Source organism: Penaeus vannamei, chromosome 22, assembly GCF_042767895.1.
Source record: "Penaeus vannamei isolate JL-2024 chromosome 22, ASM4276789v1, whole genome shotgun sequence".
NCBI lineage: Eukaryota > Metazoa > Arthropoda > Malacostraca > Decapoda > Penaeidae > Penaeus > Penaeus vannamei.
Genome location: NC_091570.1, coordinates 5,784,672 through 5,797,171, shown reverse-complemented (window position 1 = coordinate 5,797,171; position 12,500 = coordinate 5,784,672). Strand labels below are relative to the sequence as shown.

At 36.1% G+C, this 12,500-nt stretch overlaps 3 protein-coding genes across 9 annotated transcripts in view; 2 read left to right on the top strand and 1 right to left on the bottom strand.

Annotated features, from left to right (window-relative positions):
- PNKP (Polynucleotide kinase 3'-phosphatase) overlaps positions 1-2,491 on the top strand; it is a 10,593-nt gene extending 8,102 nt beyond the window's left edge. For all 6 annotated transcript variants that reach the window (XM_027370358.2, XM_027370360.2, XM_027370359.2 and 3 more), the window contains 5 exons: positions 340-449; positions 725-868; positions 1,485-1,628; positions 1,854-1,915; positions 2,070-2,491. In XM_027370358.2, the coding sequence (XP_027226159.1) occupies positions 340-449; positions 725-868; positions 1,485-1,628; positions 1,854-1,915; positions 2,070-2,193 (584 nt within the window). In that variant the 3' untranslated portion in view covers positions 2,194-2,491. The remainder of the gene's footprint in view (positions 1-339; positions 450-724; positions 869-1,484; positions 1,629-1,853; positions 1,916-2,069) is intronic.
- Positions 2,164-12,386, bottom strand: LOC113818190 (protein abrupt). The gene is made up of 5 exons (XM_027370362.2): positions 12,000-12,386; positions 9,697-9,787; positions 8,431-9,438; positions 4,350-4,535; positions 2,164-4,228 (listed from the first exon to the last, which is right to left on the bottom strand). Exons 2-5 carry the CDS (start codon positions 9,775-9,777, stop codon positions 3,917-3,919), a joined length of 1,587 nt encoding a protein of 528 aa, XP_027226163.1. The 5' UTR covers positions 9,778-9,787; positions 12,000-12,386; the 3' UTR covers positions 2,164-3,916.
- Positions 12,387-12,478: 92 nt separating this feature from the next.
- LOC113818186 (uncharacterized) overlaps positions 12,479-12,500 on the top strand; it is a 28,674-nt gene continuing 28,652 nt past the window's right edge. For both annotated transcript variants that reach the window (XM_070136454.1, XM_027370354.2), the window contains exon 1: positions 12,479-12,500. This exon is cut by the window's right edge and continues 126 nt beyond it. The gene's annotated coding sequence lies outside the window, so the exon portion shown is untranslated.

Here is a 12,500-nt window from a genome sequence, read left to right as displayed (position 1 = left end):
TTAATTCATAATCAGTATTGTTATGTATTATGTGTATGTATGTATATTTGTGTGTGTGTGTGTGTGTGTGTGTGTGTGTGTGTGTGTGTGTGTGTGTGTGTGTGTGTGTGTGTGTGTGTGTGTGTGTGTGTGTGTGTGTGTATGTGTGTGTGTGTGTGTGTGTGTGTGTGTGTGTGTGTGTGTGTGTGTGTGTGTGTGTGTGTGTGTGTGTGTGTGTGTGTGTGTGTGTGTGTGTGTGTGTGTGTGTGTGTGTGTTTGTGTGTATATGAGAGTGTGAGAGTGAGAGAGAATATAGGTTGTGCAAATTTGTTTTCATTTATTTTCCAAAAATATTTCCAGGTGTCAAAACTCAGAAGTTTAACATGCCTGAATTTGACCCACGAACAATCGATGACTCAGTGAAATTGTTTGATCCACCAACCACCAAAGTTCCAAAATTCAAAACTGAGGTGAGTGGTAAGGCACTGTGCAAGGGCTGGGAAGATAAATAGTAGGGCAGGTTGGACATTCTGGGAGAATATTACAATGTAACCAATGATAAAATAAACTTTATGTTCCTGGTATGATTTAGTCTTCAAAGATGAATGCAGTGGTACACATGAAAAAAAACAGCAACTGGACATGTTATTACTTTATATTTTTTTTATTCTCTCTTTTCAATACTGTAAATATCTAGAACAATTATTAACTTTTGACCTTGTTGAAAATTGGATTTTTATTTCAGGTAGTGATTCTAGTTGGGTTTCCTGGAGCAGGGAAAAGCTTCCTTGCAGAGAACCATTTTGCTCCCTTAGGCTATGTAGTTGCCAACCGTGACACTGTGGGTACCTGGCAAAAGTGTGTTTCAATTTTGGAGAAATCTGTGCAGGTAAGGCATTTTTATTGAGCTTAACCCATTGGCGCCGGGTGTCACGTACGTACATGCCATGGCTGTTGTGGACCAAATGCCGGGGGCATCATGCCATGCCCATTCCCGCGCTACTGGCTCGTCGGACGGAGGTTGTTTTTCTCCACTAGTAGTGGCTTCATTTATATGGTAAAGATTTTAGGCAATGGCACCTAAAGTGAAGGTAAACCTTCAAAATTTTAATATTTTCATAAATTTTAGAAAAATAAAAGCCTTTAGGTGCTATATGTCGCCAGCAAACTACCGATCGAGCTGGGCGCAAACAGGGGAAACTGCCAGTGCACGCCAACAACCTGGCGCATACGTAAACTTGACAAAATTTTTACCCGTCGATGATGGGTTAAGAACTGTATCTATTGTACACTTGCATAGTTTTACATGTTTCTGATGTTAGGAACTATTTAGTATGAACCAATGCATATGTGAAGGCAAATAGTTTTTTTCAATAAATGGTTGGATAACATTTTGTCAAAATCAAAAGCTGATTTGGAATATCCCTTATAAGTATTAAATTGTAAGAAAAACTAGGTGATTTGTTGTCATATAAATATGTATATCTTTTTCTTTTTCTTTCCAGGAAGGAAAGCATGTTCTGATTGACAACACTAACCCTGATGTTGAGTCTCGGAAGCGCTATATTACAGCTGCAAAGAAGATGAACATTCCAGTTCGCTGCTTCATCCTCAATGTGACAAAAGATCATTCCAGGCATAACAATAAGGTGATTAATTTGATTTTGATTCCCCCCCTATTTAGTGAACATTTAAAGTAGACAAACAATACCCTATGACAAATTAATTTTCTAAAAGGAATTTTGATTAGGATTAAACTGCCATTTAAAAGATTGGCATTGTAGGTTTAATTGTAATTAATGATTCATACTAAAAGTGACCTTAAAGATTGAATTTTGTATTTTTTCCATTACAACCAAAAACTTCATTTTCAGTTCAGAGAATTTTCGGGTGCAGATCACTCCAAAGTGAGTGACATGATTTACCATTCTTATGGGTAAGTTCCATTTCTTTAAACAGTTCTCAGAATTATGCATTGCACATATTTCATATCAAGAGATAAGTTGTGTTCTAAGTTCTTGTCTTGGTCTTATGACCTCCATTTATTAAAATTTTTACATTTAATTTTTTTCTTGCTTTATTCACGAAAGCTCCAAATATGAGGAACCATCGCTTGCTGAAGGATTTGAAGATATCGTGCGGGTAAATTTTGTTCCGAAGTTTAGGACAAAAGAGGACGAGGAGTTCTACAAGATGTTTTTATTGGAAAAATAACTACAATTATCCTGTCATTGGAGAGAGCCATTTGATTGCTCTTGAGAGGAATGAGTGTATAAACACATGGTCAGACATCTGCACTTGATTCAAACTTGTGTAAACAAACGTAGCTCACAAAATTGTCTCTGTAATTACTGTTACAGTGTGTGTGTGTGTGTGTGTGTGTGTGTAGGATAGGAAGACTGTAAACTATTCATTAAGTGAACACATTGTGCTATTCCATTATAATGCACACTGTGGAATTATAAATCTAACAAAGACCAAGTCACCTTAAATAAATATTAAAATATGTGTACTTTATGCCTCTTGAGCAATACACCCCCTTATGATACCACTTGGTGATACACTTAGTATATATATACGACTAAAAATGGTGATGGGAAAAAAAAAAAAAAAAAAAAAAAGCTTAAAAGCTATAAATGCATTTCAGTGGAAGCCTGATGATTGGAGCATGAGATCAAAAGACAGGTTAAACAGGTAAAGTGACAATTACCTGATTAATACCAAATTGCATTGCAGTCTCCATTTGATACATATAAGGAATGTCAACTTCTTCCACCATCAAAAAAGGTGGTTACAAAAATGGACGTATTAAAGGCGGAAAAATATGAAATCATCTTGTAATTATTCTGGCAATTTGAACTTTCTTTGTCTGAGAATCAACATCTTGTTCATACTCCCTATGTCACAAGAAGGTGAAAGGAATGATTAACATTTTGGAGAAAAAAACTGGCATTCGTACTTTTTACACAACAAATCTGGCCTGTGATAATTCTGATTAGAATATAGTAAGTGAAAAGAAAACAAATGCTACTTGAAATAGGTAATATCATGTACATTCCACTAAAAAAATAAACTGACTTTTATGAATCATCAAAAACTTATTTTACCTTTTGTAATGCTAACACATTAATATATAAATGCAACAGCTTAAAATCTCATTTATTCTTTTTTCCTTATGCATTGTATTGTATTTTCTACAATAAGTTTAATATGACTTTTACCATATTTAAAATATTTTTTTAAATGCATAAATTAAATAACTTATTTAAATATAATCAGTTATGATTCATACAACAATGTGAATGAACTAAATCCTTTTAATAATACAAGGGGGTGTAAATATCTGGTGGGAATACCATTCTCCCATGATTTGCTTATGATTCACAGGTAGGCCATTTGTACTTAAGTGAAAGAGAAGAAAACAGAAAACAAAAAACAAAAAAAGCATTACAATGACTAAAATCACTAGAATTATGGTGAAAGAAAGAGGATGTCATGTGAATAAAAAAAAAGTGCAAAGTTGGCCAAAAGCAAAAACAAAAACATAAAAGGTTTATTAGAAGACACTAAAATAATGACCAACATAAAAATACACACGGTAAGTGGACAAACGGCAACCTTAATATGAAATTTAAGATACTGAAAAGTGCTAGAGGAAAAATAAAGAGATAAACCAAAATCAAGAGTGCATATGATATTTAACAGCATGAAAAGGATGAACACAGGGAGCTGTCTTTACTTAGGAAGCATCAACTGGTTCTAATCACCTGGTGACTAGAGACACATCGTACCAAACCCCAGGAGAGTTCACCTGCTACATTTTATTTCATTTTTTTTATAGTTTTCCTTTTAATTTTAAAATTATTGGAATTGTTCTGTATTAAAAATAATCATTAATAACAGATGTATCTTTGTATACCCAAAAAGATTTCTATAACTAGCACAAGGACTCCCGGCTGGCAATTTTCTGTTTGTAGTAATCAGGATGTTTAACTTTGATATGAGCTTGGAGGTTCCTCTTGCGCTTTATGGTCATGTTACACACTGGGCATGGCATTCGCAGATCAGCACCATTGTGCTCTAATAAATGCTCTGCTAGAACTTCTCTTCTGGTGAAGGACCGTGTGCATAGGTGGCAGACGTATGGTCGGAAGTGGGCAAGGTGGTGACGTTTTAGGATGGCAGCTTTGGCAAAGCACTTCTGACAAATGGGGCACACATAGGGACGGCCATCAAGAGAAGCGGACTCCTGAAAAGAAAAAAGAAAAGCTCTTATAAATGTCTAAATTAAATGTGCTGTCATATCAAGAAAGGTGGAATATAACTATATCTAAACACAACTAAATTCTTTGAATAAAGTAGCCTCATACCTGTGACTCTTCAAGTGGGAGTGGTCTTGCCAGGTTGGCACTACGCGCAAATGCATCCAGATACATGCGGGTCTCCTCCTCTATGCTGTTGCTGGCCAAGGCTGCAGATAAACTATCATTCGGCAAGTTTTCTGAAAGCGTCGTGTTGCTGAAGTCCAGTGCTTCCTCTTTTATCTCTGCTTTCATCTAAACAGTAGAAAAAAAGGGTTCATAAACTTTACTTCAGGTGACTCTATAGTTTGAGAATGAAGAAGAGAGCAGGAATATCAGAGCTACCACTTAAACCAAGTTGCCCTCTGCTCCTCCACCCCTTGGCATAATACTACAATCATTTATTAGAATATATACAAAGGGAAAATTATGTTATTTAGTTACAAATTCTGCATATTATATAAAGTTCCAATACTTTTTTATCATCTTTTTCCCTTTCCTTACCATTAGTAATATTAACAAATCTTATTCTCTGTATTATATTTGAAGCACTTATATTCCTAGTATGCTTTGTTTCCTATTTCCTTTTTACATATGAAGTAACTGTGGTCTTTTGACCTTGGAAAGGTAACAGAAATATCTCTTCACAACAGCTTTAGTATATTAAGAAACATGCTATTGCATTCAATTATAGTAGCAGTAACACTACTGTCACCACAAAGAACAACCCTCACCTATATGTCTCACCTCAGAAAAATTAATTTATGCCATTGACACTACTCAAACATTATCAAATCATAACAGACATAAGGTGATTGCCAATAGGGTAGGTATAGATTCAGTCACACTGACATGATCTGGAAGGGCATCTCACCTTCACAGTATAGTTTGGGAAGATTTGGAAGATGGTTTCATGACACTGTTTAACATTGGGCCACTCTTCTTTAACCCAATAAAGTAATTACCAGGCAAAAATCTGTGTATACCTTTTGTTTTTTGCAGCTGGTGCTCTATTGTTTGTTTGTTTTGTCAGGAAGCTTATCTGTATTGTTATATAATTTGCAAGCCCAACACCTAATGGGTTTATCCTTGGGAACAACCTTTGGTGGGAAGTTAGGAGCAGCGGAATGAAATACAAGAGGGTTGACTATATAAGACATTCATAAACTTATTCCCAGTTGGCACATTTTGTTCACAAGCATGCTAAGGCCTTGGCCTTATCTTTATGTAACATGTATACATGAAGCATTTTAAAGTTTGAATGGAAAATTAGTGAGAAAGAAACAAACAACTGTGGCCATCTAGCATGCACTTTTTCCCATGACTTTGAAATAACAATGAGTGTCCTAAGACCTTGCCTCATGTATTTATGGACTTCCCTAAATTAATGCAAGATGTCACCAGTGTCAGGTGCTTTACCCATTTTGTAAATTTTTGTCCATAAGTCCATAGGGATCAAGTGGATTGGTTCAAATGATCATTACATTATTTTCAAAATAATGTAACTTACAGCGCCTGCCCAAATTTTAATTTATATGTCCCATCAACAATTTATGTCGTTAGCAGCATATTCAAGATTTAGTGATAGAGTGAGTTTTGGGGGTGAAGCCCCAAGTACGGAAAGGTCATACAGCACTATGATAAAGTAATGTGGCGAAAAGGTTAACCCATTTATGACGGGTGTCCCATATATGAGACACCTGGATCGGAACATGTGCACCAATTCCGTCGTGGGCAGATTCCAGGCCAGCCCTACGTGCCAATTTTGAAGCTGCCTGGAAACTATTATTTTCGATTTCAAAATATACTGTCGCTAGTGGGTTAAAAGTGAGTTAACGATAGGGACAAAAATAATTAGGATAAAATGTTACATCTCAAAGGCTGTAGAGTGCTGTAGGTTAGTATAGTACCGAAAAGGGTAAAGAGGGAATAGTAAATGGAGTACAAAGGCCGTTCAAGACTGACACAGAGTCAGCCTTTTATCCTTTCAACAGAGCTCTCACACTTTAGCATGTGGACAAAAGCAGAGGATGAAGAAGAGAAGAATAAGGAAAGGGGGAGAAGAAAAGACCATGCAAAATAAGTTAAGGTGAAGGCTAAGGCAAAAGGTAGGGGTCATCCCCTACATTTGGCCTCAGTCTCCATATCCTAAGCCCCCCACGACAGCAATGAGCATGGGATTGGGGGGAATTTATATGTAAGTTTATCTTATAGTACATAATGGGATATGTAACTAAAATCCTTGTGGCCAACAAAAATAAAAAATTCACTACTTCATCAGCAGTAATTACCTAAGAAAATGGCATTCCTTGGACCAGCAATCCTTAGCTACCATATAAGAATGCCTCAAAAACATTTTGTGGAAGTTCAAGGTATGAGTAAAGTCCCTTATTCAAAACAGCTATTTATCCTTAAAATATATATTTGCCATCTCCGCTATTCAAGTGTTTATGTGGGATGACCTGTCAAAAAGAAAAGAATATAATATGCAAAAATATATGTATGTCTTCCATTGAGAAACTAAAAATATCAAGATGCCATCAACACAAGCCATAGTAAAAGTGGACCCAAAAGCCAGATGGCAACAGAAGCTCTTCTTTGTTTTGCATAAGAGTTCTGTGACTTCAATGGTGTAAGTTCATGCGCAAAAGCATCTCGCAGGCAACCAAAACCCTGCTTTTATTGATACGGGAAACCAAATTAATAAGTAAATAAATTAATAAAATTGTGAAAATAAAATTTAATGATGATAATAATAGGAGAGTCAGAGACAACGGGGAAAAAACATTGTACCTGTATTATTATGACACATGGTGACACTGACATTAACTCTGGTATAGGACTAAGTATGCTCTAATTGTCTCCTAGTTTTAAAAAACGAGCACTGGAATGAATACTGATAGAATAAAAAATAATATACAGTATATACTTAATTCATAATGTCCTAGTATTACCCCAATCTTCTTTTGAGTAAAAAAAAAAAAAAAAAAAAAAAAAAAAAAAAAAAAAAAAAAAAAAAACAATCAATCAATCAATCAATAAAATAAATATATAAACAAAAGAATAATAAAACAAAAATCCTACCACAAGTATATATGATAATTATCATTGTTATTACAATAGTAATAACTATAATACACTCAATAATTACAGTAAAATAATGATATCATTAAAGAAAACAATAGCCTTGTTAAAAATAACAAGCATACTAATATCAATAACTGCATTGATCTAATGAATAATGAATATAAAAACAGGAAAAAAGAAACAAAATAAGCCTAATGTCACTCAAAATAGCAGAATGAAATTTCCCATTAGATCTGTTAAAAGAATGCTTCCATTTACCAGTTAATCTTCCAGGTACATGCATGATTAATTATGTTTATACTAGATGGCTGCACAAAAGCTTGTTACCAAGGAATAAATCATTAAGCCTACCATATCTCACTTATTTACCCAATTCCTTGAATATTTGGGAAAGAATTTTGATTTCTATTAATCTTATCATTTTCATCAACATTTTTATTAGCATTATAATTATTAATATTATCATTTTTATTATCATTATAGTCATTACTATCATTATTGTCATTATTATCATTATCATTATTATTATTACTATCACTATTATCATTATTATCATTACTATCACTTTTATCATAATTGTTATTATTATTATTATTATCATTACCATTATTATTACTAACACTATTACCCTTACCATAAGGTCATTAACAATAACATCATATACATAAATACAAATGTGTGTGATTATATATATATATATATATATATATATATATATATATATATATATATATATATATATATATATATATATATATATATATATGCATATATATTTTTTCTCCTTTTTCTCAAGGAATGTGGTAAACAGCTGAGGTCATGCAGGCCTAGTAACTAACTCTGGTGGCTATGTGAAAACATGATTAATCATCATCATCAGGAAAAGGAAATGAAGTGGACAGTGCACATACATATTCATCAACTGGTTAATCAACAATATAAGTATCAACTTCCCTCACAACAGTTTAATGCTACTAGTAACTTTCCATGCACCATTTAAAACATCACCATTAATATTTTAAACATCACCACTTGCTAGTTTAGATACTTTATCCCTACTCACCAATTTCTCAGGTGTGTCAGCATGTGCTCCATTGGGTTCATCAAGGATGTGGCCAGGTGAACTGGAGGCAAAGTCTTCTTTACTTCCCCCAAGGCTAGACAAGGAGTAGTTGAGTGCCCTTGGAGATGTTGTCTTTGCTTCTGGCCGTGGATCTTGGACTGGTTGCTGCCCTGAAGGACTGCGGCTTGGACGGAGACCCTGCCCCCTGTGTTTGGCAGCCTCTGAGCCACTGTTGAAGGCATTATGAGACTCCTTTAAGGAGTGTTCATGTGAAGAGTCAGTCACAACTGGGGTGTAAGTGGCCGGACATGATGAGGAGGGAGGGTGTGATGAACTTTGGTCCCTCTGGTCCCTTGGCTGGAAGAGGTCACTTAGCAGCCCAGGGGACAGTGGTGTTGCACTGCTCTGGAGGTTCTCTTTTGAACAACTTGACGGAATTTCTTGCAATGGTTGTTTTTCACTGCCTAAGTTAGGTATATGTTCGGGTGACTTAAGTACTGTTCTGTCATCGGTTTTTCTTCTCTTTGGAGATGACATAAAAGCATAGTGATGACTATAAAGATTTTCTAGAAATTGATCATTTTTAGCCAAAGAACTTTTGGAATTTGTTGTGTTTGCACTTTCACCACTGGAACCATTTAATAACACAAGGGGTTCTGAACGCTTCTTTTTATTCCCAGAATTTTTTTCTCTTCTGGAAGGAGTATTTTTTTCTGAATTATTCTCCTCCCCTGAAGTGAACACACCTAGCCCCTTTATCTGCAGGGCCTCAGCTGTTGACAGTAAAGTTGGCACTTCTTTCTGGGGAATATCTGTCTGACCCGTGTACATGAAATCAATCAGAGCCTGCATTTCCTTTGCAGCAACTCCACGCATGTATACTATAGGATGCTGGCAGGGAACATCTCCCAAGATTGTCCGGAAATAGTCACTGCATGTCACCAACACCAGCTTGTGTGCAGCAAACTTCTGCCCATCACAAGCTAAGGTCACATCAGTCAGGGTATTCTGAAAGGAAAGACACAATCATTAGTGGATGGTGATTAAAGATAAATGTGGGAAGGACTGAGGAAGGAAGGAAGGAAGGAAGGAAGGAAGGAAGAATACAATAGCAAAGAAAAGGACAAGAGTGAGAAATATGATGCAAGGCATAGAGGTATAATTTACTGATTATGATTAACATTCTCTCTACAATAATTATAGAACCACTAACAATAATACTGCCATATTACTAATGTATGCTATAAAGGAACTAGCACAGATTACCTCTTCTCTAAGTACACTGAGAGTTTGCCTGTAAGTTGCTCCATGGTTATTCCATGTGAGAGACAGACATTCATCCTCCATACTGGATATCCTGAAAGTAAAAAATACTATTTACATTTTCATGCTCTTGGGATAACGGTAATAAAAATCATCCACTCAAACAAAATGAAATAGAAACTACAGTATTAGTAATCATCTAACTGTTGAAGTAACCCACTGACCAAAATAACATGAAAATAGCAAAACAGTTCTCTAGACAGTCTAGCAATGTTTTCAAAACTGTATGAAAAGAAACACATATATTGAAAAACCCATATATATATCTCATCTCACATCAAGAAGTTTTTATTAGTGACATGCCAAATCACAAGGGTAATACATGTATATCTATACAATATCTATACATGTATATCTATGTAATATGCTTTTAAAAATTAAGCTATGAATCTCTTCTGATGAGCATATGATGGCCCAGTCTTACATTTTATACAAGTCCATACAATACAAGAAAGAAAGCAAGCAAATATACGTATATATATATATATATATATATATATATATATATATATATATATATATATATATAAATATCTATATATCTATATATCTATCTATCTATCTATCTATCTATCTATCTATCTATCTATCTATCTATATATATATATATATATATATATATATATATATATATATATATATATATATATGTAACATTGTATACACAAGTAATCATTCATTTTGCACATATACATTTTTGACTACCAATTAAGAAGTTCAGAGTTTCCACTGTTTTATTATTTAAGTTCAGGAATTCAACTTCTAATGATGTGAGGAAATGTCAAATGAAGACTTTAACAAGGTTTCTCATGATGACAACCCAAAATTGCTTTTTAACCAGTGCAACAATCCTAAATTCTGTATACTTAAAAAGACAAATTAATATTCTTGTTCAGGAAGAGAATCATAATCATAATTTTGATATACTAGTTTCTCTAGCTATAGAAAAAGTGTAGTTTCAGTTTAATAGTTTATGAAACTGCATCATGACCATCAGCTTCCCCAGACTTGAAATTGATTCTGATGTAGATCCTACTGAATCCTATGAAGGTATACCAGGTATTGCACAGCTCACATTCAGTCTGGCATTCAGTGTACAAAAAAGGCTTCGCCTAAGAATTCTCCACATTGTCACCATGATACCAAAAGGGAAATAATTAGATCAAAGGTGTTAGGAGTATTTAATCAACAGTAACTGTGAGCACTTACATGATAAACAATATATCATGTCCTAGCCTAAAAATTGTGACACTTTTCTCTGAGTTTTCCCACAGTAAAAGGCTGAGCAAAACAAAACTTCCTCCCACGTGGTCTTGAGTGTGCAAAGTCAGCCTGATCCACATCTTAACTCATTCACAACTGGTAAAATTTAGAATAAAATTTGGTTAGCCTCGGGTGCAATAAGGGCAAATATCCATGCTTGGTTATTGCCATCTTACAGCTGAGTGCCTGAGGTATCATCCTGGCCACCAGGATCTAGGCTCGTTATGATGAGATGTCACCTGGTATCACTAACTATGATGTGATACAACATCACCTGGCATAAGTCAAAATACACCCTTGGCAACAGCAAAGGACAACAAACCTCCATTACGTATATCCTGATATCAAGATTGCAGATAATCTTAGAAATTTACCACATATAAATCAGTGCAAGGTCCATCTTGTCAAATACGTGAGGGGTAGGTTTGCTGATCTTTGTCTGAGTAAAAGGTGATCATGTGACTTTGTCTCTGAGAGATGCATTACTAGTTTAAAGAACTATCCCAATCCTTTACCATAAGTGGGCTTATCATGTTCATTTGATAACATCAATCAAAGCCAGTGTATTAGTAACACAAGAACGATAACTGCTAAGGTACACCACGGTTACATATTTCAGGCTAACACGAGTCCAAGGGACAAATTTCCTACAATCCTAATGACACAATGGACCAGGGTGGTCAGTTTATATCTAATTTTGAAAGGAAACAATTATATACACTGATCATATTGACATGTTATGATCCCACCAGCTGCCAATCAAATGGACATTCCATTTACACTAATTAGCCATTCTAACACCCTCTGGTTATTCTCTGGTATGAATACTGCTGACCAATATCTCTGTATAATATGAAATGAGAATGCTCTGAATGCAACGCAAGTCACAGCATCAAACAAGACAAAAAGCAATTGAATTGGAGCAAGGTTCGGCCACTTCTTTTTGGCCAGAAAACGCCAGAACAGAGCCCATGGATACCTACGTATGCCTGCACGAGTAAGCAGCAGCAGTTGTTGAGTATGGAGGCCCGTTCAGTTCCTGGAGAGAAGGTGGCGTGGCGTCCCCTCGTGCGGCGTCACCATCTGCACAGGTGACTGACAGATGGACTGACGCGGCCCAAACACAAACCCGCACTCCTCACACATCCGCACACGGTGGCTCCGGCTGACGCTGCTCGTTTCCTCAAGCCCAAACGCCTCTCCAGGTGGCCGGGGTTTCGCTAAGCCTCTAGTCTTCCCAAAAGAGCAATTGAACGCCGCTAGAAAACCGAGAAAAGTCCGGAAGTGAGCGAGTCCTTTGTCGCGTCCGCCGCCGCCTCGCTTCCTCCTCCGCTCGCTCGCTCGCTCCTCGCTCACACCTGCGCCAGATGTCAACAAACACGCCGCATCTGCTAGAAGTGCCGCCGCCCCGCCGCCGCCACTGCGCTCTCCTGCCTCCCTCGCCAGGGAGGGAAGGGCAGTTCGCAGGCAGAGGGGCGAACAAT

Bases quoted from the DNA above. Each gene is read 5' to 3' on its own strand.
- LOC113818190 (XM_027370362.2), bottom strand. From the start codon at position 9,777: ATGGAGGATGAATGTCTGTCTCTCACATGGAATAACCATGGAGCAACT. The intron at 4,536-8,430 runs GTGAGTAGGGAT...TCTACTGTTTAG, and splicing joins CTGACACACCTGAGAAATTG to ATGAAAGCAGAGATAAAAGA. The intron at 4,229-4,349 runs GTATGAGGCTAC...TTTTCTTTTCAG, and splicing joins TCCCACTTGAAGAGTCACAG to GAGTCCGCTTCTCTTGATGG.